This window comes from Grus americana, chromosome 5 (genome assembly GCF_028858705.1).
Source record: "Grus americana isolate bGruAme1 chromosome 5, bGruAme1.mat, whole genome shotgun sequence".
Classification (NCBI taxonomy): Eukaryota; Metazoa; Chordata; class Aves; order Gruiformes; family Gruidae; genus Grus; species Grus americana.
This window is the reverse complement of record NC_072856.1, coordinates 17,095,615-17,123,479: the sequence shown is the minus strand read 5'-3', so window position 1 is coordinate 17,123,479 and position 27,865 is coordinate 17,095,615. Positions and strand designations below refer to the sequence as shown.

The 27,865-nt window shown below is 36.5% G+C and overlaps 1 protein-coding gene across 3 annotated transcripts in view; it reads right to left on the bottom strand.

Moving 5' to 3' along the window:
- CARS1 (cysteinyl-tRNA synthetase 1) overlaps nucleotides 1-27,865 on the bottom strand; it is a 36,407-nt gene that overhangs the window by 4,756 nt on the left and 3,786 nt on the right. The window contains exons 2-20 of one of the 3 annotated variants that reach the window (XM_054827436.1): nucleotides 25,504-25,749; nucleotides 22,563-22,654; nucleotides 21,632-21,720; nucleotides 21,224-21,320; nucleotides 20,675-20,773; nucleotides 19,545-19,694; nucleotides 18,181-18,321; nucleotides 17,586-17,674; nucleotides 16,279-16,400; nucleotides 14,355-14,467; nucleotides 13,674-13,802; nucleotides 13,330-13,459; nucleotides 12,904-13,007; nucleotides 11,785-11,882; nucleotides 10,113-10,302; nucleotides 9,545-9,613; nucleotides 6,652-6,733; nucleotides 2,099-2,179; nucleotides 1,649-1,716 (exon numbers count right to left, since the gene is read on the bottom strand). In XM_054827436.1, coding sequence (XP_054683411.1) covers nucleotides 1,649-1,716; nucleotides 2,099-2,179; nucleotides 6,652-6,733; nucleotides 9,545-9,613; nucleotides 10,113-10,302; nucleotides 11,785-11,882; nucleotides 12,904-13,007; nucleotides 13,330-13,459; nucleotides 13,674-13,802; nucleotides 14,355-14,467; nucleotides 16,279-16,400; nucleotides 17,586-17,674; nucleotides 18,181-18,321; nucleotides 19,545-19,694; nucleotides 20,675-20,773; nucleotides 21,224-21,320; nucleotides 21,632-21,720; nucleotides 22,563-22,654; nucleotides 25,504-25,749 — 2,189 coding nt within the window. Of the gene's footprint in view, nucleotides 1-1,648; nucleotides 1,717-2,098; nucleotides 2,180-6,651; nucleotides 6,734-9,544; nucleotides 9,614-10,112; nucleotides 10,303-11,784; nucleotides 11,883-12,903; nucleotides 13,008-13,329; nucleotides 13,460-13,673; nucleotides 13,803-14,354; nucleotides 14,468-16,278; nucleotides 16,401-17,585; nucleotides 17,675-18,180; nucleotides 18,322-19,544; nucleotides 19,695-20,674; nucleotides 20,774-21,223; nucleotides 21,321-21,631; nucleotides 21,721-22,562; nucleotides 22,655-24,234; nucleotides 25,470-25,503; nucleotides 25,750-27,865 lie in introns of those variants that run through there. The other 2 variants (XM_054827437.1, XM_054827438.1) reach the window with 2 other exon arrangements.

The following is a 27,865-nucleotide window of genomic DNA, read 5'->3' as shown; positions in this document are numbered from 1 at the left end:
TTGTTAAAACTGAAGAAAGACATATGAAGTGTTACTTTTAGATCTTACAAAGTCTAATATGCTAGGAAGTGCGAAAAGGAAGGTTTCTGTACAGACTTTATCATAGAATCATAGAATAGTTTGGGTTGGAAGGCACATTTAAAGGTCATCTAGTCCAACCCCCCTGCAATGAGCAGGGACATCTTCAACTAGAGCAGGCTGCTCCCCAACCAACCTGGCCTTGAACGTTTCCAGGGATGGGGGATCTATCACCTCTCTGGGCAACCCTGTGCACGTGAATTAGGATTCACAATGTTTACATAGCAACATATGAATTCTTGCCCCCACACTCTGAATGTCTCACTCATCCATAATACATTAAGATTTAGCCAGTTCATTTCATTCTCACGTATCAGATAAACACAGTCTAGCTCTATGGAAAATGTCAACTTCATTTGTACAGACAAAAGAAGTCTGAATTAGCTTCTCATTGGAATCGTTCTTCCAGAGAGATCATAGAATCATAGAATCTTAAGGTTGGAAAAGACCTCCAAGATCATCAAGTCCAACCATTGACCAAACACCACCATGTCTACTAAACCGTGTCCTGAAGTGCCACGTCTACACATTTTTTGAACACCTCCAGGGATGGTGACTCCACCACCTCTCTGGGCAGCCTGTTCCAATGCCTGACCACTCTTTTGGTGAAGAAATTTTTCCTAATATCTAATCTAAACCTCCCCTGATGCAACTTGAGACCATTTCCTCTTGTCCTTTCACTACTTACTTGGGAGAAGAGACCAATACCCACCTCACTACAACCTCCTGTCAGGTAGTTGTAGAGAGCAATAAGATCTCCCCTCAGCCTCCTCTTCTCCAGGCTAAACAACCCCAGTTCCCTCAGCCATTCCTCATAAGACTTGTGCTCCAGTCCCTTTACCAGCTCTGTTGCCCTTCTCTGGAAACGCTCCAGCACTTCAATGTCCTTCTTGTACTGAGGGGCCCAAAACTGAACACAGTACTCAAGGTGCGGCCTCACCAGTGCCAAGTAAAGGGGCACAATCACTTCCCTAGTCCTGCTGGCCACACTATTCCTGATACAAGCCAGGATGCTGTTGGCCGCCTTGGCCACCTGGGCACACTGCTGGCTCACGTTCAGCTGGTTGTCAACCAGCACAGCCAGGTCCTTTTCTGCCAGGCAGCTTTCCAGCCACTCTTCCCCAAGCCTGTAGTGTTGCATGAGGTTGTTGTGACCAAAGTGCAGGACTCGGCACTTGGCCTTGTTAAACGTCATACAGTTGGCCCATCAATCCAGCCTGTCGAGATCGCTCTGCAGAGCCTTCCTACCCTTGAGCAGATTGTCACTCCCACCTAATTTGGTAGATAAGACAGTATGCATGCAATACTCAACATCCCTTAATTATATGAAGATCTTAAACAAAAAATCTTAGAAGTATTCATTAGGTCCCATATAAAATCTTCAAGAAGCTACTGTTTCAAAAATTCTTTTCCTGAACACCACTCAAATTTTAGTATCAATTCTCTTATGTTATTTTCCTTGTTGCTAGTTTGTGAAGATTTTTCTTACAAGTTATCAAAGAAATGAAAGGTATTCATAGCTTACACATTACTTTAAATTTAAAAAATATAGAATGCTTAAAATAATAACCTTTTTCTTTTCTTCTCTTTCTTTCAATAATGTGTCCTTATCCACTAATTTAACCACAGTTGGAAGTCCTAAAGAAACAAAAACACATGAATGAGTTTCTGATGCTTGAGCAGTCAAAGGTAAATGTATTTACCCTATGACAACTGTTTTCTTTTTGCAAGCTGAATGCAAATACAATTGAGTACTCAAAGGTAACTAAGAAATTAGGTGCTATACAAAAAGATTAAAAAGATTGCAATGTACATTTTTATATTCTATAGATATATTCCAATATACAGTTCTATAATATATATTCATACACTAGAAATATGATATGCTATAGCTTTGCAGTCCTTGAGTTTGTTGGATTATTCCAGATTAGTCTTGACAGGTTCTTTTCACAGTTCTTCTGAAAATAGTAAGATTATAAAAACAGCTACCTAAAAAGTTGCAAGACATATAATTGGGTACCTTCATGATCTTCAAATCGAACACCAAGTTCAGGAAGGACGTCATCTCGAAGAGCATCACTCAACTGCAGCACTTCAGTCACTATGGAGCATGAAAACTACTTTTAGTGAAGTAAGATTTGGTGACAGTATACTTCTATCCTGCTACATAGTTCTTTAAATACAATTAAGAAATTGCCACTGTCTCACACAAGCCAGACAGGTCTTTTGGTTTAAAGTGATAAACCTTTTAAGTAAGTTCTGCTTTCTTTCATCTACATAACAGAAGCAGCATGTTTCTTTGCAGGGACCTGAAATTCATTAATTTCTTCCAAGACACTCTCATTGTTCCTGAGGGGGAACAGAAAGAAAATCCACGCAGTTCAGGAATGATGCAACAATTCTGCCAGGGTATAGTAGAAGAGTATATGACTCAGGAAGATCCTAATGGTTGCTGTAGTATTTCCAATAAGAGTCAAGAACCCTATTTTAGAAAAATCACAAATTAACATATCCTGTGCTACACCTAATAGTGCCTTTGAAGGACTATGATTTTGTTGTTTTCATAACTAGACATACATTTCTCAGAGCAACTGTAATCCAAACATCCTCTGTTTCTACACATATTTATCACCTAGTCTGACCAAGCTGTTTTTTTCTGAGCAAGCCAGTTGCAGCAGAACAGAGAATTTTGATTTGGCTTTCTGGATGGCGATCAGGAAGGACACCATGACAAACATATTTTTTTTTCCTTGCAAACTTATCAAAGAGCCTTTGATGACAGCAAATGGTTAAGAACTCAAGATTTAGCTGAAATAGATGCTATCAAGTCTTAAGAGGAAAATAAATCTTCATACAACATATTTACTTGGATAAGAAAAAAATTGTATCAGCTGAGAAGCAGCAGAACAGTTAAGAGGAACTAAACGCATCAAGAAGACCCAGTACGTTGCTGTTGTGAACTTAATTCAGAAGCATTTTTTATAGACAATCTTGTGTTTAGGAGGTAACGCTTACCAAGTGTGACAAGATAGATACTTGGATTACATGGTAACGTGTGCTTATAAGAAACAAGTGTTCACCCTTTCAGCAACTCTCAGCTGGTTAAACACAAGAAGTAATAGGGGTCTCAAAGGTAATATCCTGGCAGTAGAAGCTACCATCCAGATACTGTACTAAACACTGCACATATCACTAGATACAAGTACCATCCCTGAGCCTTCATCTCTTCCATAATTCTCAGCGCCTCACATAGCTGAACAGCAAACAGAGCACCAACTATCCTAATACCATAAAAAGGAACAGCCACCCTATTTCATTGCATGGTAGTGTTCTGCGATTCTGTCTTTGTAAAAGAAAGCGTTGCATTTTATAGAAGCTCTTTTGTCTGCTGTGAACTAAGTTGTTATTTTTCTTGATCCAGAGCAGTTGTACACAGTGAACCACATTCATGTTTGATGCAATTCTAAATAAGCCATTAAGATAAACAAGGGATAAGATTACCTCACTGGCTGTTAACACTAAAAGGTGCTGACTCTAAATTAGGCAAAGGAATTACGCATGTCATATCAAGAATGTATCACATATACCTACTGCTTATTCAATAAAACAGTGTCGGCCTAGTTATAAATATTTACTTATGTGAAATCATGAATAATTGAAAGTTTAAGAAGAAGAGATCCATCAAGGTAGAGAATAAGGAGAAAAGTATAACAAAACATTTATTATTTATGAAAAGACACATCCTCTGATCAATCCTCTGTCATCCAGAGGAGTCAGCACCATGCTTCTTAGGGCTGAAATGTGCCTGTTCTTTGCATGCGGTACCTCCAGAGCAAAGATATTTAGGGACTGGGTAGGGGGTTGTTTATGGGCTGCCCCAAGATAGAAGCCATTCTCTTCCTTGAGGACAGTGATCAGGAAAGCAGTGGGATAGTGCCTTATAACCATTGTCCATGAACACCATGGCAGCTAGCCACTCCTTAAGCCTGTGACTATTTCCTAGACCTCTTCTCACATTTTCTGTGAATTTCAAGCCAAAGAGTCTAGGGTGTGAAATAGATGTTGTGTTGTTGTGAATGGGAACACTGTGATGGGAGGAAAAGGAGGAGCTTAAAAAGCATCTTGAGAATGCTGGATGTTAAGCTGGTTACAATGAACAAGTTTGTCCCAGTTCTGGTCCACTCATGATATATTAGGAAGAAAGCAGAGGGTGTCCCTCTATGTCCCTAGAAGCAGCTTAGAGCAAGATACCACATGGCACCAGCACCTGTGGCAGGACATGAAGATGCAGGCAGAGTTCAGTCATGGACACCTTTACCACAGGGTAGTCAATTTAAGCAGATGTCCTGAGGTAAGTAACTGGCAACAGCTGAAGAGACTTGCTGCTGTTTGAACATCTGAATAATAATTCGTTACTAATAAGAATTCTTCCCAAGCATCATGAGTAGCACTAGAGCACAGGTCTGCTCCACTGTCCGTCCTTGCAGAGACAACTATATGGGGTCTTTGCAGCTGGTTGAGTACTCAAGTAAAATGTCAGGATGCACAATATAGAGATGCTCTGACCAACAATCATTGATGTCTTTTGCAGAGGTTTTCTGCATTTCTTCCCTTGAACAGCAAGCACAGTGTTTTCCTTTTCCTGTTTACCATCACTGCTAGACATGTTCACAAATTAAGTCAAGACTCAACTGCAAATGATCGGTGCAGGTCTCCAGTTTGCATACTAATAAGCTTATAAAATAGAGAATTTATTTTATTAATATGTTTTAATGTTAGCTGTTCTGGATGATGGCAACATTTTTTTAGAGTATATACATTCCGATTCTTATGGGAAAACAGTTTTACAAAAGGCTATTCTGTGAAATGTTTTGTAAATATAGATACATTTTTTAAAGTTATATGTATATGTTTGGGGACATTTGTATTACTCTGCAGGTTTTACAGAAGCAGCATAATTTTTATTTAAACTCTAAGAATACTTAAAGCAATACAGATCATGTTAATTAGTACTTAACACCATCCTGCCAGCATTGGGCTACAATGCAGAAACTGTTCACTTACAACACGTAGAGGCAATATCCCCAGCCATTAATCAGAACAACTTTTACAGTAATTTAACACTTCCTGCAAGCAAGAATTTAATGGGTACAGGGAAACAAATCAGTAGCATGTCAGTGCAGGTCCTGCCAGCTTCCATATATCAAATACTTTAATGGAAGGTGCCTCTCTGGTCAAACTGCAGTGCTATAATTGCTCCGTACACCAACCAAATAGCAACTACATCCAGTTTATTCTTACTGCCCAGTTTATTTCAGGAAAAAATATCAATACCTTCCAAGTAAGAAACTCAAGTGCAGTAAGCAGTCTAGCACTAAGTATGTTCTAAAAATGATCTACAAGAAGCCCCATGATATTTAAACCTTACCACTGTTAAGAGGATCAGTTTAGTTCAACCATCAGAAACCAAGGGGAAAAAAAAGCCTCATATAAAATGAGTATTTATGTTAAATATTGAAAGAACAAAGGTCACATTTTTGTCTGAGTATATGAACACAAACTTCTTTAATTAATTCAGATTACATAAAATATTTGCTGTTGGAACTAATAAGCTTATTTGTCAGTATCAATTAGGCCTATAGGAGTTTGACAGTAATAGCTGAGTAGTCACATTAACAAATACAGTTTTGTGCTTTTAAGGTAAACTTGTTAGCCCTTAGAAGAATTCAAAACAGTAGCAGAATTAGGGTTCAGATTCTTTGTCAGCTGAATAGGTTATCAACCAGATATTACAAGTAATTTTATATTTCTGTATAATATATGGATTATATATATATTAAAAATGCCCGATTTTGCCTTCAAGTACAAATCTCAAAGTAAAGAAGTTTTAAGAAAACAAGAATCAAATACATATTGAACACATGTAAAATTCCACAGGGAACAGCAGAAAATAATAGCTCCATTAGGAACTAATCAGCCAGTAAAATCAAAGAGGACTTAATGGAACAACCTTTTGAACACTATATAGTTCTGCTGCCAACACACACAGCATGATCAAAGGTTTTCAGAGGGGGAAAAAAGAAGGGCCCAAAACAACTGCCAAATGAATTCTCCAAAGAGAGCACTCAATTACTATTAGGGGAGCTACAATTCCAGCTATGCTAACAAATAGGAACAAACATCTCAGGCTATTTAAAGACAGACAGTATCATTGTGTAGCAGTCTACACTTTTAAGAGAACCCAAGCTCCCTAAGGGAAGAGATCATGGGTATTTTCATACCTAGAAAGCAGGGAATGCCCTCATCTAGAGAAACGACAGCTAGTCCTCATTATTCCAGAACTTTTTAGATTCTTTAAGACATTAAAAGAGAATGAGTTTAGCATCCTGTAAAAGATTGCCAAATTAAAGAGACAGGTAGCAGAGATGCAAATATTCAAACCAGCTCTGATTTCAAGGCGCCTTGCTTTTATTTTCTAAGCAAAGAGAGACTGTATCAGCTGGATCACCCCCCAGTTCGATTCGTATGACCTCTGAGTCTCATGCAACAATACAGGAAAAAATGAACTCTCACCTTTCTTTTCTCTGGCAATTTGTCGCACTCCTTCTCTGAACTCAGAAAGAACTTGTAGGTATGGCATCACTGTAGATTCAATCTGCAGGATAATTATTTCTACAGTTATCTAATGATCATTTATATACAAAACATGTCCTTACCCACTTCACGTTTATGTGCTGTTGGATGGAACTTGACCCTCAGGGCATATCTGTATCAATAAAAATTGTCATTGCTCTATTGATATCAAAGGAGAGATAGTAATTTGCATTAGCTGTCAGTTTTCCTTTTGTGCAGATAAAATCAACTTGAGAAGCCCTGCCTCTCCCCATTCCTTTTTTATCTCCTTTCAGTTACAGACACATCAGTTCCACAGGGTTATGCTACAGTCCAGCTAACTATAATAACTATAAACTACAGGGATAAAAACAGCACCCAGATGAGTTTGCCCCTTCATGTTCTTTGTTGTCTTACCTAGGTCCAACTGCTTGTCGGATGTAATACCAGGTGAAACTGATGTTAGGACTTATTTCATTAGAACATACATCTGTTCCTCAGATGTTAGCTTATGCTAATTGTATTTATTTCCAATACAGTGTAGTTGTCTCTATTCTTCACATGACCCTTCCCCACAAAAAGTGGGGAGAGATTACTGTTGAATTATTTCAGAGGTAAGTAAATGCTGGCCATGAAAGCTCAAAGAAAAAGTCCCGAGAATCCTGCTCTCAATAGTAGTGAATAGCAACAGCAAGCAGTTAGTCAACAGCAGTGAATTACAAAAACAACTAAAGATCAGTGCTGTCTGCCAACACTTCTCTGGAATCCCAAGAGAAGCCAGGCACCCAGGGGACTGCTTAAATTAAAAGTTTCATTACTTTGGAGGGTGGGGGAGAGAGAAAAAATACCCCACACAGTTTTGTTTCCCTACAGTTTCCACATGTCTTTCCCATCTGTTAATTTTTAACAGACAAGATAGTCTGTTATGCTCTAAAAATGCCCATATGAAAGGAGCTGAGGGGCTCCATTAAACCTTTTTGTAAATGTGAGTACTATGCTTCTAGCTTCACAACTGGAACCTGTGCTGACAAGTTTGGCAGAAAGAACAGACTCTGGAAAGTGAGCAACAGTCACATCTCCACTACCCACTCTGCACTGGAACTAGCTCAACATGCAAATGAAGTGGCCTCAGGAAAGCATGCACTGTGACTACTTTATCAGACATTTAAAGATGAAACATTTTTATTTCCAGAATAACCTGACAGCAACACTTAATTCATTTGGAAAATGAGACTATGGGACCTGAGGTTTTCTGACTTCAAATCACTTCTATTCCCTTTCAAGTAAATTACTGAACCACGGTAATTACTAGTTGTTCTTTCAGAGCTTCTGAGGAGGATTATGCCTTTTTGGGAGATAATGACTCTATTGGTTCCTTCATCTCCAATTTAGATGAACAATAGGCCTGATCCACAGCCTTTTGTAGTTAATAAGAAGTTTTCCAACCTTGAATATTCACGTAGCAATTTTTGCTAAGAAAAATAAGTAACTGCATGGAAGATTGAAAGAGGTAGAATATTCAATGGAACAGCCAAACCATTTGTGATATTAAGCATCTTTATACTATAATGCTTAAAACCAGTAATGTGATAAAAAAAGAAGTTTCTTTCTGCAAAGAAACCTGTGTGTAACAGGTGTTAGCACAAGATTCTTTCTGCACAAGCTTCTTCTGACACCACTACCCTTGGCAACGTCACTTTAAAGGAGTGAAAGGGTTCAGCTTCTTGTTCCAAGCTATTGCCAATCCTTCCATAAAGCACATCTGTTGTAAACACAGCCTGAATGAAGTGCTAAATACACATTTAATTTTCATTTTCCCTACAAAGGTAAGTGTTAAGGTGCTCCCTTTCTTCTGAAATTCAAACACTGAGCTAAATTAAAATTCACTATTGATGGGTTTTGGTATGGAATACTGAGCATCTTTCCTATTATCCTTGTTATGTCATTACTGGAGATTTCCACAGCACAGTAATGTAAATATTTGCATGGGCAATTATCAGATGAGTGTTCATTCACATTCTTCAACCACAAGCAATCTTTCCTCTTCCTTTGATGAATAAAAAGCTTGGCTTTTTTGTTATACCACAAATGTTTTAATTATCCCTTCTAAGGAGGAACAGAAAAACATATGATCACACCTCTGAGTGCAGAAAAATACTTGAAAAACAGCACCAATTTGTCCATGTCAAATTTTTTACATGAACCAAGAGAGCAAAGTTAATAGCTTTCATATGAAGTTATTTCTCCTGCCTGCACCACAGAACATTACTGTTATTACATGGCCCATCAGCACTTTAATCAGGTATCTTCCAAGTATTTCCACAAAAATTCTGCATCACAATGGAACTGCTGGGTGACCAAAGCAAAACAGCCTTCAAAAGCCAGATAAAAACTGTGGCTACAAATGAGATCAGAAAAAAGAGATTGAAATGCGGATAAAACTCCAGCTGCCTCCAGGCTGGTTTTTGGTGTACCACAAGGAAGTTTAATCAGTATAATTATATTTCTGAAACTACTTAACATACAAATACTTGTAATGAGTCTTTAGACTGTAGCATGTGTTGTCTGTAGTTAACATGTGGTTTCTTAAACAGACTCGTCATTCAGAAGACAAGATAATTCTTTTTCTGGTTGCTATACAATTTGTCTGTCATTAAGTCAAACAAACCTATAAAAAAACCCCAACTGTCATAAAAGAAAAATCCTGCTTCCTAAGCCAGTTAATGACTTCAGATTCAAATGGTAAAAGCAGAAAGAATGTAATTCAGCTACATATCAGTAATCACTTTATCTAATCTAAAGCTTTCAAGGGACACAGAGTAATTTTGTATAGTGTACTTTGTCCTTCACTTACACTTATGTTTTGACTGTTCCCTCCAACAGGAAAACCAATTGCATCATCACTTTCTATGGCACCAAAAATCTGGTCAAGGGGGGAAAAAAAAAAAAAAGAAAAAAGATGGTCAAGTCACAGGTATGTGAAAACTAAGCAAAATGACATGTACTAGGGTTTTGAAGCCACCTAGTTCTCATTCAACCCACAATTCACTGCTCTAATAAGATGATGCTTTGTATTTTAATTGATACAGCATACTAAGCATTGGCTTTCAGATTTAGCTTTAAAGCTGTCAGATTTGACATTCTGACTTCGTAATTTTTCTACTAATTATCCTTGCATGTATTAGGGGCTCTCCAGTATTCAACAAAACATTAGCTGAAATTATAATGTATCATAAAGGTGACTCCAAATTATTCCTGCTGCAGCACACACTGCAATTCATGGTTGTTTTGGTTGGGGGGTGTGTGGAAGATCTCTAGTTTCTTACAAGATCTAAACAAAGACTGTACAGATCCCTACATGAAAAATACAACAGTTACAATTGCACAGTGCAATAGCAACGTTACTACTTGCTATTACATACCTTTAGCATTTGAGTGAGATAGGAACTGATGTTTTCTAAGAGAAGTCTGTTTGGCATTTGTCTGGAGGATTTCTTTGCAGCAATATAGGAGTTACTCTGGCTGACTAACGAACGCATTTCTTCTAAGACAGAGCGAGTGTCAATATTGTCACACAGTGCTTCATGAATTGCTGCCTTCTTGTCGTAAAAACTAAGAAGAAAAGAGGTTTTTTTACTATTGATGTCAAAAGTATCTGCAACCTACTCTGAAGAACTTGTGTTAAAAGAGTAAGGGGACCTAAGACTGAGATAAACTTTTTGTTGGTCATAGTTTATATTTGAAGGAAAAAGATAAGCGAGATAAAGGCATTACCACGATGCTGCTGTTTTGCTGCTATGGACAAAGGCAGGCAGGATAATCTAATTGGCAACAACTACCCAAACAAATTACATCTAACACTTCTTCAGCAACTGACCTTTTCATAGTAGTTTTTAAAAGCAGTATAAATTCCTTATTCAGTACCTTCTTGTGCTTACTTTTTTTTTTTTTTTTTTTACAGCATTGCTGTCCTATACCTAGGTCCCAGCCAAGTACTCTGTTTACTATCTTTCCAGAGAGGAGCACCAATTTGGAAGTTAACTTACCACAAAGTGAAGTGTTATGAAGCTGTTACAAGTAGATACAAGGAATAAATTCATGTAAGCCTTTGTAATGTTCATGAATAGGCATAATAAGTTATACAGTATATTAAGTACCATTTCATCACAGAAGGGGTACTACTGTTTCAAACAACATACTTTTTCTAGAGAAAAGAGAATGAGAAGTGGTAGAGAAAGGAGACAAACCCAAATATCCATGAAGCATATCTTCTGTCCCTCCCACTCCTTTGTCCCTTTCTTTTGACCTCTCTATTACTTACTATCTTCACCCTTTTTTAAAAAAACAGGTTATCTCTACCAACCTCAAGTTGAAGATGAAATTTTCAGAGGACATCACTAAACAGAAGCATCTGCACTTGGTCCTTCAATAGTCAACATCTCTGTGCACAACAGTGAACTGAACTAGGAACAATTTTAGTACTGCAACATAAGATGCTTCTATTTTAAATTTAACTCATAATAGAAGTCATATGGGAAGCTGTTCATATTACAAACAATAATGTAGTTTTGCTATAAAAGTCGAAGACTGCAATAGTGATATCACTGTCTCAATAACACATTTTCAAACATTGGCACTCCAATCTTCTGTGCTTTTAGTCAGATCATTTAACTTCTGTTTATCTCAGTTTGTTCACTGCACTTTGAAATGTGTAAATACTATTTTTCCAGTTGTAACCACAGTGAATTATCAGTCACTTCTCAGACAAGGACAGTATTTCAAGTAGTGAAGAAAATGACAGCTATCTAACAAAAAAGTTCTCTTTCCCTTCACCAATAGGGTGATGAGGCATGGCAGTATAGTTAACAGAAACAAAAGGGAAATTAACAAGTTCATCTATACTTTATAAAGCTGTTGCAAGATTAAATTCACTAGCTTGTATAGAGTTGGGAGTACTCAGTGGAAATGCTACAGACTTATAAATATGACTATATACATAGCAAATCATTTTGCAAGGAAAAAAATAAACATGTAGCTACCCAATGGCTACATGTGTAGCCATTCTTCACAGAAAAGTAGGAATGCTCCACTCACTTTTTGTTCAGCTCTGCTTCCTGATTTTCCCATTTCTGAAACTGGCCTGTCACATCAGTGGGAGCTCGAAGAATATCCTTCACATTTAAAAAGAACTCCTATAAAAGAAGAATATAGCTAAAATCAGTTTAAATTAGACACAACCAATATTTACTACAAAAAGGCATTATTTCTTAATTAGTCTTCCAAAGTTTATGGTTTCAACACTGTTTTAGCTAGGATCTACTGAATGTCTCTCCAAACAAGGAAACTCACACATTTTGTATAACTCTGTAAATCACAGTTAGACTGTAATTCAGTTCTATCTCTCAGCTCTGCCACTGCGTGATACACTATGATACTCTAACACGAAGCTGCTCAAATACAATACCATTTTAAAAAAGTTTAGGCAAGAGTTCTTATGGCAGATTTTTAAGTGTGTTGCTAGCAATGGAAGCTGAAGAATAAAAATGGCTTTATAGCGAGGGCCTATTTTATGTGGGCATCCAGCTTGGCAAAAAGTCATTTTCACTTATTCTGTGGCCCAGACCAAACATTTTACATAAAAAGCAGAGTGGCTTCAGCTGGAGAGACTGAGATCAACAATTTGAAAATGCTGTACAGCCTCCTTGGGGGGATGTGGGTTTAAATCACATCTCCAAACCAAGCAGAGAAAAGAACTGTGTCTGACCCCTCACATATGCCCACAAGGCATAGAGGCAAACGCTGTATTTACGTGGTGAGGAGACAAGGTAGGAATGACACTCCCTCTTCCCCTTTGGCTATACTTGTGTAAAGTCTGATCTGGTAGATGTGTTATGAGAGTGTCTGTTGGACTGAGTCCTATAAGCAAGCTGAACTGAGAAACTAATCTTGTGTGTAAGCGCCAAGCTGCTCAGAGATGTCAAAACTTGGAGAAAGTACCCAGCTGCAGAGAAATGTAGCTGTCTGTGGAATTTATATGACTTGAATGTTCAATGGTAGCTAAACAAATACTGTGACATTCCACCTGATGAATTCAGAAGGCAGACTCAGTCTGTGGATATGACCTATATATTATATCCTTAGGTTCTATTCCTTGAAACATATATGACAAGACAAAGCTTAGAGAGCTGGAGAAGGAACAGAAAGCTTACTTACATTCATAAACTTCTCGTACTGAATAGCTGACTCCATGGTATTATTTGAATAATCCAGTGTATCCTTCCAAGAGTGCATGAGGAAAGCCAACCGTAACTGTCGTGCTATTAGGAGTTTCAAAATAAACAAGGAAAATAATCATAATCTAAAGCATTTTTATGGCCTCCAATACTGCAGTGGCTAAGAATATAATTTTTAATATACTTACTATCAATACATCTACCAAAAAAGCAAGAACACTATTATCCATACAGATAATACTGACAAGGAACAGAAGAACAAGGAAGCTGTTCTAAAGTTAGTGAAGAAGAAAGACGCCTGAAGGTAGCCGTTTTTGGAAACTCCATTATGTGCCTGAATAACAAAATTACCACAGTCACCACTCAAAGTACATCAAAAGCATTCAAATTCTAAAGTAATTTTTACCTGTATGTTTCTTCAGTGCATCTTTTATGGTAATGAAATTCTTCAAAGATTTAGACATTTTACAGCCAGCAATTGTTAAGTGGCCAGTATGCAGAAAATACCGAACCCAGTGATCGTTTTCAAAGTATGCCTGCAGCAAAAACAAAAAACCCCAAAGACCCAACTTTATTTACATACATACCATGAAGTAGGATAATTTAACAATAAAATCCTGAGAACAAAAAGTTATGCTTATACAAAACACACATAAAGTTTTAAAATTTAATTGATGGATTTGTGTAAGTTGCAGTCAAAGCAAAGCATGTTGCTTTTTCACTGCAGAAACTGAAGGTCAGTTCATTCACCTCAGACTGTGCCAGTTCGTTGTCATGGTGGGGAAATCGGAGATCAAACCCTCCTCCGTGAATATCCATCGACTCTCCTAAAATGGATCCAGCCATTGCGGAACATTCAATGTGCCAGCCTGGACGACCCTGTTAAGAAAAAGACATTACTTGGGTACTACTTAATTGTCTTCCTCTCCTGCCTATGTATCGTTCCCTCTTTGGTCTGCCCCTAAGCAGTTACACACCTGAGGAAATGAGATACAGTGTTACCAAGAAAAAAAGATTCTCAGTCTCAGCTTCATAAAAGTATACCATTGGATTTAAAGATCAAACATGGCGTATACATCTGTGATGTTTTGATTATCCTGCTTATTATTCTTTTTAAAATTAGATTAATATTTTTGATCATAAGGAAAAAAAAAAGGATATAGAAATTACTGCAGATAAAGCCTGTAGATAAATAGAGGACAAATGACCAGTAACAGCCATCGCGAGCCTGAGTGCAGACCTCTGTTTAAAAGGTATCAAACAGATTGATACACATTCTAAATTATTAAATGAACATAGCAACAGATTCTATGATTGAATATGAGATCCCCATAATCTATATGTTATTAATATGAGGTGAGGCAAAGTATTTGTGTAACATGCTGTTGAATAAGGTGTAGAAGATCTAAATCCTGATTATAATATCCTTACCTTTCCCCATGGAGAATCCCATGAGGGCTCTCCTGGCTTGGATGATTTCCACAAAGCAAAATCATTTGGAGAATGCTTCTCACTTAAGCGATCAGCTGAGATGCTCAGGTCACCTTTCAAAAGAGAAAATGTAAAATATAAACATTTTATTTAAACACCAGCATTATTGTTTTTGTCCTTGCTTTACCTCACATCAAGTGAATTTAAAAAAAAAAAAAAAAAAAGAAAAGAAAACCACTCTGCCCTCAAATTTCCTCATAATTAACCTTGATAATCCTTTGGGGTTTTTATTAATATTTGGTTGGCAACAAGTATCAGCTGCACTGCTTTGTAAGTTTTCACATGAGATTCATCTACATTCTCTCTGCAGGCACAATTCCAATATTGCAGTTACAGAAAAAGAAAAATAGAAACAAAACCCCTATACTCATAGACAAGTAAGACCGCAGAATCAATTCACTCCAAAGTTAGAGGGATCCAAATTAAGACTAAGATTGTCTTAATCTGCACACACAACATGATCATAGGATATTTCTTCCACCCCTAATCTCAGTTGCTGCACAGAATGGCTGGTAGTTGTTCAACAGCTAAATTTACTGTTTTGTTACCATCACATGCGTTATGCATTATTTGCTGTTAGCTCCTTATGATTATTTAAGTGGTAGTCTCATTATAACATCTTTAAAACACAAGGAGCTTGTGGTTAACAATACCACCTACCACATAAGAATCCAAAACACATTAAAGACAAAATTGTCAAGGTTAAACTTGTCAACTAATTTTGATGATAATTGAGATATCTGCAATCTCAATTGTTTAGAATATCTAACATTATGCACTTTAAATATAAAAAAATTATGCTTTTATTTACATTAAGTGCATTTCTGTTGCCTGTAATAGTAAAAATTACATTATCTGTCAGGGTAAGGACAATCATCACAAATGACCCAAGCAGCTAAGCTCACAAGCAGTAACTCAATGTATACGCACTCTTGGTTAGTTACATTAATCACTCAGCATCAGTTCCAATTTCTGAAAGGTCACAACAAGTCAACAAAAGTGACTGAGTACGTGGTGGAAATGACACATTCATGTTACCACAGAGATGGTGGTTTAAGCTAGCACCTTTTATTTCGCATAGAAGATTTCAGCTATAAGGGCTTGAATTAAGAAGAAGAAAAAAAAATCGTATCCATTTTAAGCTGCACTTCTCAGATATTGCTAGTTTCACCTAGTATGAGTGCCCTAATTTCACCGAGTATGAGTGTTACGTAAAAATCTTTTAATATTCTTCTGATAGAATTTGTGGATGATTTGCTACTAAAACTGTACAACCTTAGGAGCAGATAACTAATGAGTCTGCCTTATTGAGCATTTTAAGCTACTCTTCTGCTATGGCTTGACTCAAAAAAAAAAAAAAAAAATCCGTATTTGGATTAAATTCAACACAAGTTTTACAAAGTAAAAAGTTCTCAGTATGAAAGAGGAACCCAAATATTTGTCACAAAATAACCAGAGCCAGATGTGGAAAGCTTTCCCCTGGCATGTGGAAGACCCAGCTTCAAGTCTTTGCTCCTACTTTGAACCAGATGAACAACCAAGTAACTGGGCTATAGTCAAATGACTGAACTATTCACAATTCTGACCAAAAAAAATCCCAAACAAACAAACTAACAAACAACAACCCAAAAACATCCTGGAATGAATGATGTTTCTTGGTATTTTCCAATTAAAAACTTTCAGGAAAGTGCTGGCTCAAGCTGCAAAACTTTGGAAAATAAATCTATTTGTAAAGGAAGTGCAGCAGGTAAACCATTCAACTCTGACAGCAACTTTGATCCAAACGTCAGTGAAATCACTTGAAGAGATCAACACATCATCAGTTTCTTCAGCAACTTAAGCAAATGTTATTTCCCCTTTTTACCTTCACCCTCTTGAAGAGCTTTTTGATCACCTACAGCTTCAGGAACCAACTTAGCATAGGAGTGTTTTTCACTGCAATCAAACTTCATAGTATCAAAGTATACAGATCCATTGGACACATATCTGAAATGTTAAAGATCATTATTGAGCTAACTTTCTACCAAGACTTAACTGAATTTTATCCCAAAAATCACTGTCTTAAAGTTAAAAGTTCTCTAGAGTGAAACCATATACAGTATGGTACTGTTCAGTATTGTAAAGATGACTTAGGTGAGCCTAAGTTTTAAGGCCTTCCCATAAAGACTTCAGACAAATCATTGAAAGTCATAATAAAATTGATCAAAGGGAAAAGAAATAACATCTTTCGTTAAACTCTTAAGAGATGAGACATCAGATAACAGTCCCAACAGAAGAAATATCTACAATACTTCCGGTCCCTTTTAATATTTTGCAATAATATAATATGAATCATGTTTGTTTCACAGTCCATTTTGTCCTCCTTCACTTTGCTAATTTTCTCCCACTACAGACATAAGAAAAATTCTGACACAAAGGTAAGTCTATAATAAAAACTCAGACACAAAGGTAAGTTTCAGGACCACCTGGAATGCTAACAATTCAGTGAAAACAACTTTGAACTGTCCCCCTTTTTTGTTTTTTAAGGAAAAGCTTAAAATGTAGGTTTAAAGGAAGAACATGCAAGAGAAATTATGGTAGTCTGAACCACAGGTTTGCTTTTTTCATAATAAAAATATATCCATGTTGAAAAATTGAGGCTATTAACAGAAAGAGAACCAAAAATTCCAGATGGGAATCTATCATGATACTTAGGAACTTCTAGAGTATTAACTTGATTTTCACAAATATTAGACAATGGAAGAAAAACAGTTCATGATTTTTTTTTTTTAACTTATGTTATTTACAACTGATTTCTAGCCATCTACTCAGGCACCCATTTTTGAAACCTCTTGCTGCAGGCCAGGAGTCAAACACAGTTCAAGTGAATAGGACTTTGACTGTTTATTTTAATGAATGAGGATTTCACCCCAGACATTTAATAATCTGACTTCTCTCTGTGTAAGATATCATAAGAAGTATAGAATAGCACATTTTCATCAGGTCTGTTATCAGAAATAACAGGTCTTTTGTAGAGGAAGCTGAAGTTTCTTTATTTGATCAAACACTAGTTTTGGAAAAGACTGCTATTGCATATGAAAACAGAGAAAACAGTTCACAAGTGTTGAAAGCAATCATTCTAGCTCTGATACAGTATAAGTGCACAACAAAAGCATCCAGTAGCAAACTTACCCGTAACCATTATCCACAATCTTTTTCACAAAATCTACAATTTCTGGCACATATTCACTAACCCGTGTTAAAACATCTGGAGGTAAAACCTATAGATAAAAAGTAGAATTTTATATTTTATATAGATACGTATAACTATTTATACATGTACAAATATGCACTAAATATATATATATTATACATTGGTTAAAAATTGGCTCAAAAGCAAGTGACAGTAGAATCTAAGACTCCTATTTCAAGCTTTCTGCCCTGAAACAATGTGCTGTGGCCATTTTTTCCTCAGCCTTTAAGGCAACCTTAACAACAAACTACTGCAGGAGATGTCAGCTCACCAAGGGGAAGGGATGGAGGGCATATGTCAAACTTGATCACCAGTTAACTGGCTCTGGTAACATGCACAAAGGATTTAAGATTGTTGGGATGGAAACAGAACAGGTGCTAATTTAACAGCTACCTATTCACATTAAAGGAAATACTTTATCAATAAGGTTGAAATAGGAGGTTTCTGAAAGCTATTAAGGAAAAAAATTGTATTCTGGGTATTATGAGGCACAGCGCATACACATTTAAAACAGGAAACAGTTTGTTTACTTACATTGAGCGCTTCCATATCTTTATGAAATTCCCCTTCCCAAAATTTAGGGAGTTTTGAGAATATGGAATTGTCAGTCACCTGACTGCCAAATTTTGTGTCCAACCAGTCAGACAGCAAATCTTTGGCTTCTTCCAACAGTATCTATAAAACAATAATTGTAAGTGCCACCCATCGAAGACTTGCCATGTTTAAACTCTGCAAAAGGTCTTACTCTGAATAGAGAGGTTTGCTTAAGGAAAAAGACACTTGGCTATGAATACAGAGTAATTTGTGCTTCTACTAGATTTATATCGTATTGCCCTTCATAAATATGGATGGAAACAAACAGAGTAAGGAAGATAAACTCGTAAGTGATATCTGTTTTGATATCAATCACTTAAATAGGCATGTGGAATTTATGCTGTAAACACCAGATAGGACCTGCTGTTATATCACATCATCTGAGCCCCCATTACTACTGGATAATCCTAACAGAAGCCTTACTGTGCGCATTGCTAAAAAAGTGTTTGAAAGACTAATTTGAACATCAGCAAGGATACATTTCAGTCTTATATTAAAAGATGAGATTTCTTTACAATAGGATATATCCCAGAAGGTGTGATTGCTTAGATTTTAGTTGTTTTTAAAATTCCGTTAGGTCAGTACACACTTTTATAAAGGCACTAGATAGTAGAATGATGGATTTATTTTTTTTTTCAAGATAATTTAGAGAGACAGTCTTCTCAAGAAGGGAACACATAACCTATGCTTCCTACAGTAATTATCACAAATAATCCAAAAGCAATAAAAGATGAAAGTGGAAACCAATTACTAAAAGACAGTAGTTATATTGACTGACTTGACTACTGAGACAGTACCAAAGTCCAACAAAGTCAGCAGGATTATTGTCACTAAATGTAATGGTCTTTGGATGAAAATTATCCTGAGCTTAATTTTTTGGGATGCATTTTCTTCTCTGATCAGAGGCGGAAACACGTGTGTAGAAAACTGCCACTAGTACTGGAATGTCATAAACGCATGTTCAATTTATACTGAAATTAATTCATCAAGACAAAAAAGTCAAAGACAAAGTCTAAATATATACAAGAGAAAAATCCCCACTGGAAAGGTAAAAATAGCCAAGTAATTATCACAGTGGGAGAAAAAAAAAAAGTCATTGATAAAAACAGCATCCAAAAACCTATATAGTTGAATTCAAGGATCAAATTTCCTGTATTGAATGCAATGTACTAAAAAGTCCTCAGGCTCTTTTTATGAATAAAAACTTCCATAACATTTCAGGGAATTACTACAAGCTAAATATTATTTTTAAACCCCCTAACAATTATAAGCCAAATATAATTTAAAAAGGAGCTCAAACGAACCTCATGACATCTGTTGATCTCTTCTGCAGGGAGTTTTGCTTGCACAGCTTCTTGTAGAGGGTCAAAAGCAGATCTCACCGCATTTTGAATTCTTTCCAACATTTGTTTTTTGTCTGGATCTGTTGTCTCATTTAATTTAACTGAAAAGAGCTACGATTAAAAAAAAAAATTAGAAAGCAACTTGCAGCACAGTAGCACTATGTTCCATACACAGTATATTATCTTAGCCACATAGTACCTTGCTAGTGATGAATAATACATTATGGCACATAAAAAGCTTTGATATCAGTGAAACATACTCCTCATCAGAAATAAAGGTGAAGTCAAAAGAATTTAGTTCAGATCCAAATTCAGTTTTTCAGAAAGACTTTATAAATACATCATCATTACTGTTGAGTAATTTTCACTTTTTATGCTGTTGATCACCTTAATTACACAGCTGATTATCACAAATCTGAAAAGGAGAAGCTTTAATGTGAAACACAGAGAGATTAAATGCTATGCTTAAAGAGTACATCAGGTAATGATAGTTGGGCAAAATTTCCAAGCCTCCTATCCCCAGGCCTGTATTCAATTAATTAGACTGATAATCTCTCTGTGATTTGTAGTTCTTAAAATGACTAGGGAATCGCCTTCCCCCATCTTTAGTCCAGCATACACAATTTATTTAATCCCGAAAGCTTTGGAGACTTTTTGCTCTTTCCAAGGCCATCAATGGTACAAAAGAGAAGTCCCACAAGCTTTAAAAGACTGTGGACATACCACCATTTAAAAACTATTTTAAAGGGTTATTTTTAAAGTTTGAATTCTAACACACAAACATCCAAATGCTTTTTGAACTTTTTCCCCAATACCCCAACAACAATATACATGCACTCACAAACAGGTTCTATGGACGTAAAAATCAGACATGTCTTTTACACTGATAGTTCTTGTCAATTCTAAAACAATGGAAAATCAAAGTGATGTGCAGTTCCAATAGCATTTCTAATTTGTGTAGTACCAGCTCAACAGAATAACTGAAACAAGTAGAAAGTTTAAGGACATAAAGTCAAAGGCATTTTTAGATGATCTGCTACATCATTGAGCAAGAACCTATGACATTAGCAGGGATTAAATACCACACCCACCTCTGAGGCAGTTTTAACATCTTCGAGTAGCTGAGCTGGCGCTGATTTGTTCTCCTTATATCGTTCAAAAAGGTAATTTTGTCTTGCTCTCTTGATGATCTACAAAGCAGAAACATGAAAATATTTTTGTGAAGCAACACATAGTTATAGAAAGTGCAACTAAAATCTAACTCTATTACATAACAAAGGCTTTTCAGAATCCCTATGAATTTAACAAGCTACAAGAATTACATGCAGTAACAGAAAATAAACATACCATACACAGTTAATCAGCTATCTCAACAGAGTTAATTAGGTATCTCAACAACAGGCAAATAAAATAAGTTATCTTTGTAAAACGCTTAGTCTTCACTATTTATGACAACAGTCATTTATATACATGAATACCAGCTTTGCTACAAAACTGAGAAAAATCAATGACTTTGTGTACAAAATGTACGTCTAAGTTAATAAGATTTATCTTGGCTTATCAAATGGAAATTACATATGACTTTCTAACTTCCATGCTCAAAGTACATTATTTCAGATTGCAATTTAAAAAGACCTTACCTTATCATCAATATCTGTAATATTCATGCAATAGAAAATGTCATATTTAAAATAATCCCTCAAGATTCTTCTCAGGATATCAAATGAGATGTATGACCTAAAACCGTAAAAGATATAGGGGTGTTTTTAGTGAACACCTCAAGTCTATTTCTATTCTATGCACAAAATACTTCAATCTCAGAGTCAATAATCTTACAGCAGCTTTAACTTTCCCTCATCTACCAGTAAGTTTTTAATCACACAATGACATAATATTATAACAGGCTTTTAATCTTAAATCTTAAATGCTGTGTCTAATAAGACTATTTTCTAGTAAAACATTTATCTAAATAAAGTACCTTTTTCTGTTAATCCTTTGCGTACAATAGGCACTGTTATTACGTATTTCAAAATAAGGAACTGCAGTACCTGGCATGTCCCATGTGAGAAGCATCATAAACTGTTGGACCACAGCAATACCACAACACCTTTTTTCCATTCTGAGGTTGAAATATTTCCTTAATTGAAAGGGAAGGTACAGCGATTAGAAGAAACTGAAGACATGATCTCAGGCCAGTAACACCACATTTGGAGATTAGAATGTGAAAACATGGATTATAATTCAAAAAAAAAGAGAATAGTTATTCTACTCCCAGTTTTACCGTAAGAAAAGATCACCACTAGCTTTATCATGTGAGATAACTGGGTGTGGCTGTTTATGCTACCTGCACTCTTATCAATCAAGATATCAGATTACAAAGATCTGGATTAGGCAGGGCATTATTCAAACTGTGTTTTTAAAAGGGAAGATCAGGCTTTCTTTTGCATTGAAAAAGGTTACAGAGTATAATCATTTCACACATACTTGGATACTACACCCCATGTGACCTTAGTATTCTTAATATTTCCTGTCTTTCCCAAAGGACCTTCAAACAAGACCACAAGAAGTTTTACCAGTTTATATTACAGTAACACAATTGGTGAGACTTCTTTTTACCCAGACAACACCTAAAGAAACTGTGATTTTATTTTGTTTGCATTGGCTATACTTATGTGTATTATAGTTGAACCCCTGGCTATTTTGCATGATGATAACTTGGAGTTGTGAACTATATATTATGCAATATAAACATACATACACACACTTGTAGTATATGTATATTTATAGTGTATATTGTAACGCTTGCCTCAGCAAACACACTTGACTGACACAGCATCTTTGGCAAGTGCTTGTTAACGTTCCACAAAATACAACCCAGAAACCTGTCTATTGATAGAGTAAACATTTAAGAATCAAACATTTAATAACTTCTCTATTTGTGTTTCTATGGAAATCTCCACTTTTCTTTCATTTAGTCACCTTATTGCGAGTCAGGCTGTTGTAGAGGCAGAGCCTAGAATGTTTTGTCCCTTCAGGGGGAGACCAGGGGGGCTGAACACGCTTGCCTTTACCTACAGGAAAAAATAGATTAAAGAGAACTGAAAAGACACTCTCCACAAACAGATTTGCAGTATAACATTTTCTTCTTATCACATCATTAAGTTATTTCAAAATTTAAAAAACCCCACATAATTAGGCAAAGCAGCTCCAATCCCAGTAATCCAACTACTTTTGTTAGAGCTTCCTACAAAGCCACTAAAACCAAAGTAAATTATTTCAATCTAGTTTATTTTCTACTCTCTTGACTTGCCATTCCTATTAACTTTTGATCCGAGTAACAGGAAGGAAGAGAGTATAAAAGTGAGAGCATGCAATTCAGTTAAAGCATTAACAAGAGCTTTGAAATTTAATGAATGATTAATAGTGTTATGGCAGTCCTGGGTTTTCTGCAATGCCACTGTTTTTACTGTGACAGCGTATCACAGATCCCATACAGAATTTGTAAAAAATCTCCAGAGACCAGAGTTAGTCTCTAGAGCCAATATTGACAGAGTATGTGTACTCAGGGTGAGAGGCAAGGGAGACTGAAAGGTTTAAAAAGAACCTCAGCTTTTTATCATACATTGTTGCTATGTTCACAAGGCATTTTTGAACACATTCATTTATCACAAATATGCTCCAATTCAGCAAGAGGCTAAATTTTGCCATTAAAGAAAATAGATAAAACCCAGGGTAGTATTAGTGACAATAATCTTGCATTTATTTTCAATGCTTAAGAAGCAACATAATTTAAAACTCATGGTTTTTTTCAGACAAAAGTAAGAGTATGGCATCTGTCGAAGAGTTGCAGTTTGCTATGCACAGGGCTGCTTATAGCTCTAATGATGTTACACTAATTATTGTATTAACTATTAATGAAAGCAAACCAGGAAATTCAAAAATACAGCAAGGTTGCCAGCTTAATACACACAGCACTGTCTTTAGGAATTCTGATGGTATGCATTTTAACTGCAATTAAAATACTTTACAAACTATTTTTTTGACAACAAAATAGCCTTTCTGATCCTGTGTCTCAGAGTGCTCTTCATTAACTGTTTCCCTGACATCTTCGTATGAATGTTTTGCCCGAAAACCTTCAAGTAATGTAAACATTCACAGTATAACAAATTTAATTCTTCCTCATCTTTCTTTTTTGTATAACTGCCTAAATAAGAAAAGAAAATTTTAACTGTAATACTCTGTCTCACAAATGGACTCCATTTAATCTCCATGTTACGGATCCACATAAATATGTGTTTATTCTAAACATTTAATTGTGTTCCTGAACAGAATATCTCAAGCTCAAGAGCACCCTATCCATAACACAGACCATATACCAAGGTATGGATTTGTTTACTCTTTGATTCACAAAGATTACGCTAGCGTGCTTAATTGCAGCTAGCATTTCCCTCAGGGAAGGAAGCCTGTGTGGGTTAGTCTAATAAAAGATACATCTGTAAAGCTTTCTTTACTTAGAACCACACTAAACATAAGAAAAAACCCAGATACTGCACCCTAAAGTTCTCAGGTTGCAAGCTAGGTGTCACGTTATATTCACTACATGGACGCCAAGGGCAAAGTAAAAGGCATACTGTTTAGTCTGTTCAAATACCTCTCTGCCAGCTGTAGTCTTCCCCGTGGTTGGACTGAAGTTCATTTGCTCTAATCCACCCCGGAGCCCTCTGGTTCACCCAAAAAACCACCAATAAATATCCAAAGTCTAAGAAGCGTGGCAGACTCATGTGTCGTTTTCATAGTGAACACTGCAGAACACCATTTCAGGACTTCTGATATGTATGCACAGATTGTGAATATAACAAGATATAACCCTTCAGAAATAGAGACTTAACATCAAAAATTTCATGGACAGGAAAACAGACACCTTTTCTGTTATTGCTCCACTGTGATCCATGAAAGTCTGCAGACAAATTGTGGTTAGTGGCATGAAATCTGCTATCAGAGCCAGTGGTACAGCTGAGATCCCTTCACTGCTGAAAGGAAACCAATAACCAGCACAAACGCATGCAGGCACACACACATATACAGGGTCTACTCACAGCAGTCTGATTTTAACTGCTGGTCTGCTAGGAACTGAGAACACACATGAAGAGAGGTTGTGCGAAGATGGCACTGGAGTAGTATTAGTCAACAGCCATCAGCAAAAATGACAGACATTATGCATTCATTTGTAGGTATTGCAAGCACTATACAACAGCTCTGTGTTATTATTATTAATTATTTCATGACTCCCTGAGCAAGGATCTCACTACAAGGCAATTAAATTAGACTAGCTCATTGGAAAACAACTCAGGAGAGTGATGCAGGTCCCAAAAAATGCCAGCACCCATGCTTACACAATGACCTAGATTAACCAGTTAGTATTTCCTCAAATCATCAGCAATGCCTAAATTACCAGGGTTAAACATTGTTTTTGAAATTCAGTGTTAATAAGAGGCAGTATTCACTTTATTATGAATTTGTGTATTATACAACAACTATTTAGTTACCCTTGCAAGATAAAAAAAAGTGGACTGAGCAACTCCGGATATTTTACGGAACAAGCCAAACCCCACATATTCTTTTACAATCCAGTGGCTAGCTTTTTTTAAAGCAAATACACATAATCAAATTCTGTACACTGAGGAATGTTAAAAATCAAAGAAATATGGAAACAGAGCTTTAACATTCAAATAGGTCAGGATCTATCAATTACACAGTAACTGTACGCAAGAAGAATTTCATGACCTTGAATACAAGTTGATACGATAAATTTTAAAGCGTGCAAGAGAGTATGAAAGGGAACTTCTAAGAATTCTCAGCAATAAAAACCAATACAATGCCAGCTAGTCTATAACCTGCCCACCAGTTTCATATTACTCACTTGTTTGAAGTTTACAAGGCTCATTTTTTTCACAGCTGCCATCATAGATTGCTTCTATGTGTCTGTACCACCGGACAACATGGATATACTGGTCCACAGGTGGCCCCGAAAACTTTCTGAATACCTCCACATCTGCATGTGAAAATGTGAACCCCTGGATATAACTACGAGTGCTCAGGTACTCGTTCAAAGCCTTCACCCTGGCTTCCTCTTCACTAATGCTCAGAATAAAACTGTAGCTGGAAGCTGTAAAGAGAGGCACAGGACATTTGGTCAGCATTAAAAGAAGAAGGAGATCCCATGACCAAAATATATCCTTATACTGTACATCTCCCCCTCTAAATTAGCTCTGGCAACTGACAAGAAATTTGAGAAAAATATATTTAATACAAGCTACTGAATAACTATATAATTCCTGTTAATAGGATTATGTTCATGCTGTGGTAAGTTTTTTTGAGACATCTTTACAAAAAGTAATAAGGACAAAAGCACAGGTCCTTTTCATGAAGAAATATTATCTACTTGAAATTGGAGGAAATTCTTCACACACAGCAAACCTAATCAGTTACTCATTTCCACACTGCTAAAACACTCATCCTGCAAATATTTAATATGATTGATTTTATACACTGTGGATAGGCTGTGAATATGTCTACTGAAGTTGAGCATATCCTTAAATCTTTGCAGGACTGGTGCTTGCATGCAAGCTCCCAGCATGATGCTCAGTTACTCTACTTGCTCTAACAACTCAAAACTTAAGCTGTTGCTGTATATTCCCATACTTCTCCTATGCCACTTTCTCTCCTCAGACATAGGAATAATATTTATAATGAGTAAGATTTACACAAATGAACAGAAAGGATATTAGATCATGCTCCTCCCTCACAATTTTTTAATTCCATGATTTATTTAGTATACAGGCAAAGCAGGTTCAATTATGTCTCATCTTTACCAATGCAGGGACATGGAGGAAGCAGCGGAAGGGTTCTGTGACTTGGCAGGGATGCTCACAGCAATGGCAAGCCCCGTGCAAGTCAGTGGTACGAAGCACTGTGGAGGTTATGGCATCTGGGCTAGCGCTGACATTAGGTAAAACTAGTATTCATATTTTCCTATAACAATTCAATGTTTGTAACTCTGTTCCTGTTCAAAGTACTGTATAAACATTAAGTCGATATCCTGCTTACGTAGTCAGCCAAGAAGGTAATTTAAGACATAGTCAAGGTCACAGTGCAAGAGAGAGGCAGTAGGACACCTGTCCCTGCTCCCAAACCCCGATGGAGAGCACTGCCACAAGTGTTGCTTCTTACACTAGTACAAACCTCTTCTGCATGAGTAGTTCCCAAAGCATTGGAGGTGCTCACAGACCAACGCTCTTGGAAATGGAAGCATGAAAGGAGATGGGGATGCGATGGCAAGGAGAGGATGTGAGGAGCAGCAGAATTGTAAAGGTTTTCTAAATACCAGTTAAGACTTTATGAGCAGCTCATTTCCTATGTGGAAATCAATTATTAAAATATTCTACAGGAACTCCGGATGACAAGGAAATGGCAGCTAGATACCAAGTATATTTGTATTTGACTCTTTTGAGTATAAATGAGATATGGTGGCACACCAGCAGAACTAATAAAAAACATCAGTGATTAAAAAAAAAATTAAAAAAGGTCACAAAAGATATTTAAAATTCATACAGAAAAGCAAAGTCAGATTCATGTAAAGTCTCAATCCTTCTCAAGGGCTATCCACATTCTGTACAAATAAGGAATGAGAAGTAAATAATGGTTCATAACCGGACCTTATAGGCTTGCCTTTCCTAGCTGAATGGGATTCAGCCTCAGCTCACACAGTTAATTTTACTGTAAACTTTTCAGGATCCTAAATATTTACTGATGTTTATCACATAGAACTTCACATGTTTGTACACATGAAATAGTTTGAAGTAGTTATGTTCATTAACTATGGAAAGACATAAGTCTTCCTTGAATGTGAATTTTGTATCCATGAATCATATGAGGGCGAAGGCCAAAAAAAAAAGCATTATGGGAATGATCTGTGTAGAAATGAAACTATATCTCAAAGAAAAGATCTTTAAAGATCTATTGCAAGGAAAGCAACACTCAATTTGCAAAGTATTATTAGGGTTATTATGACCATTATTCACACACCAGGCTGCTAATGGGAAGCAAGTCAGTGTATCTGAATGTAAGTGCTTTCCAACCACATCTGTAAACCAATCTAGAAGGGAAGTTGCACAAACTTACACACAAATACAACAAAGATGACAGAACTCATACAAGCTAATTTTGGTAAGGAGAGATGGCAAATACTGCCTGTGAATGTCGGTACCAGCTCCGCCCTGATA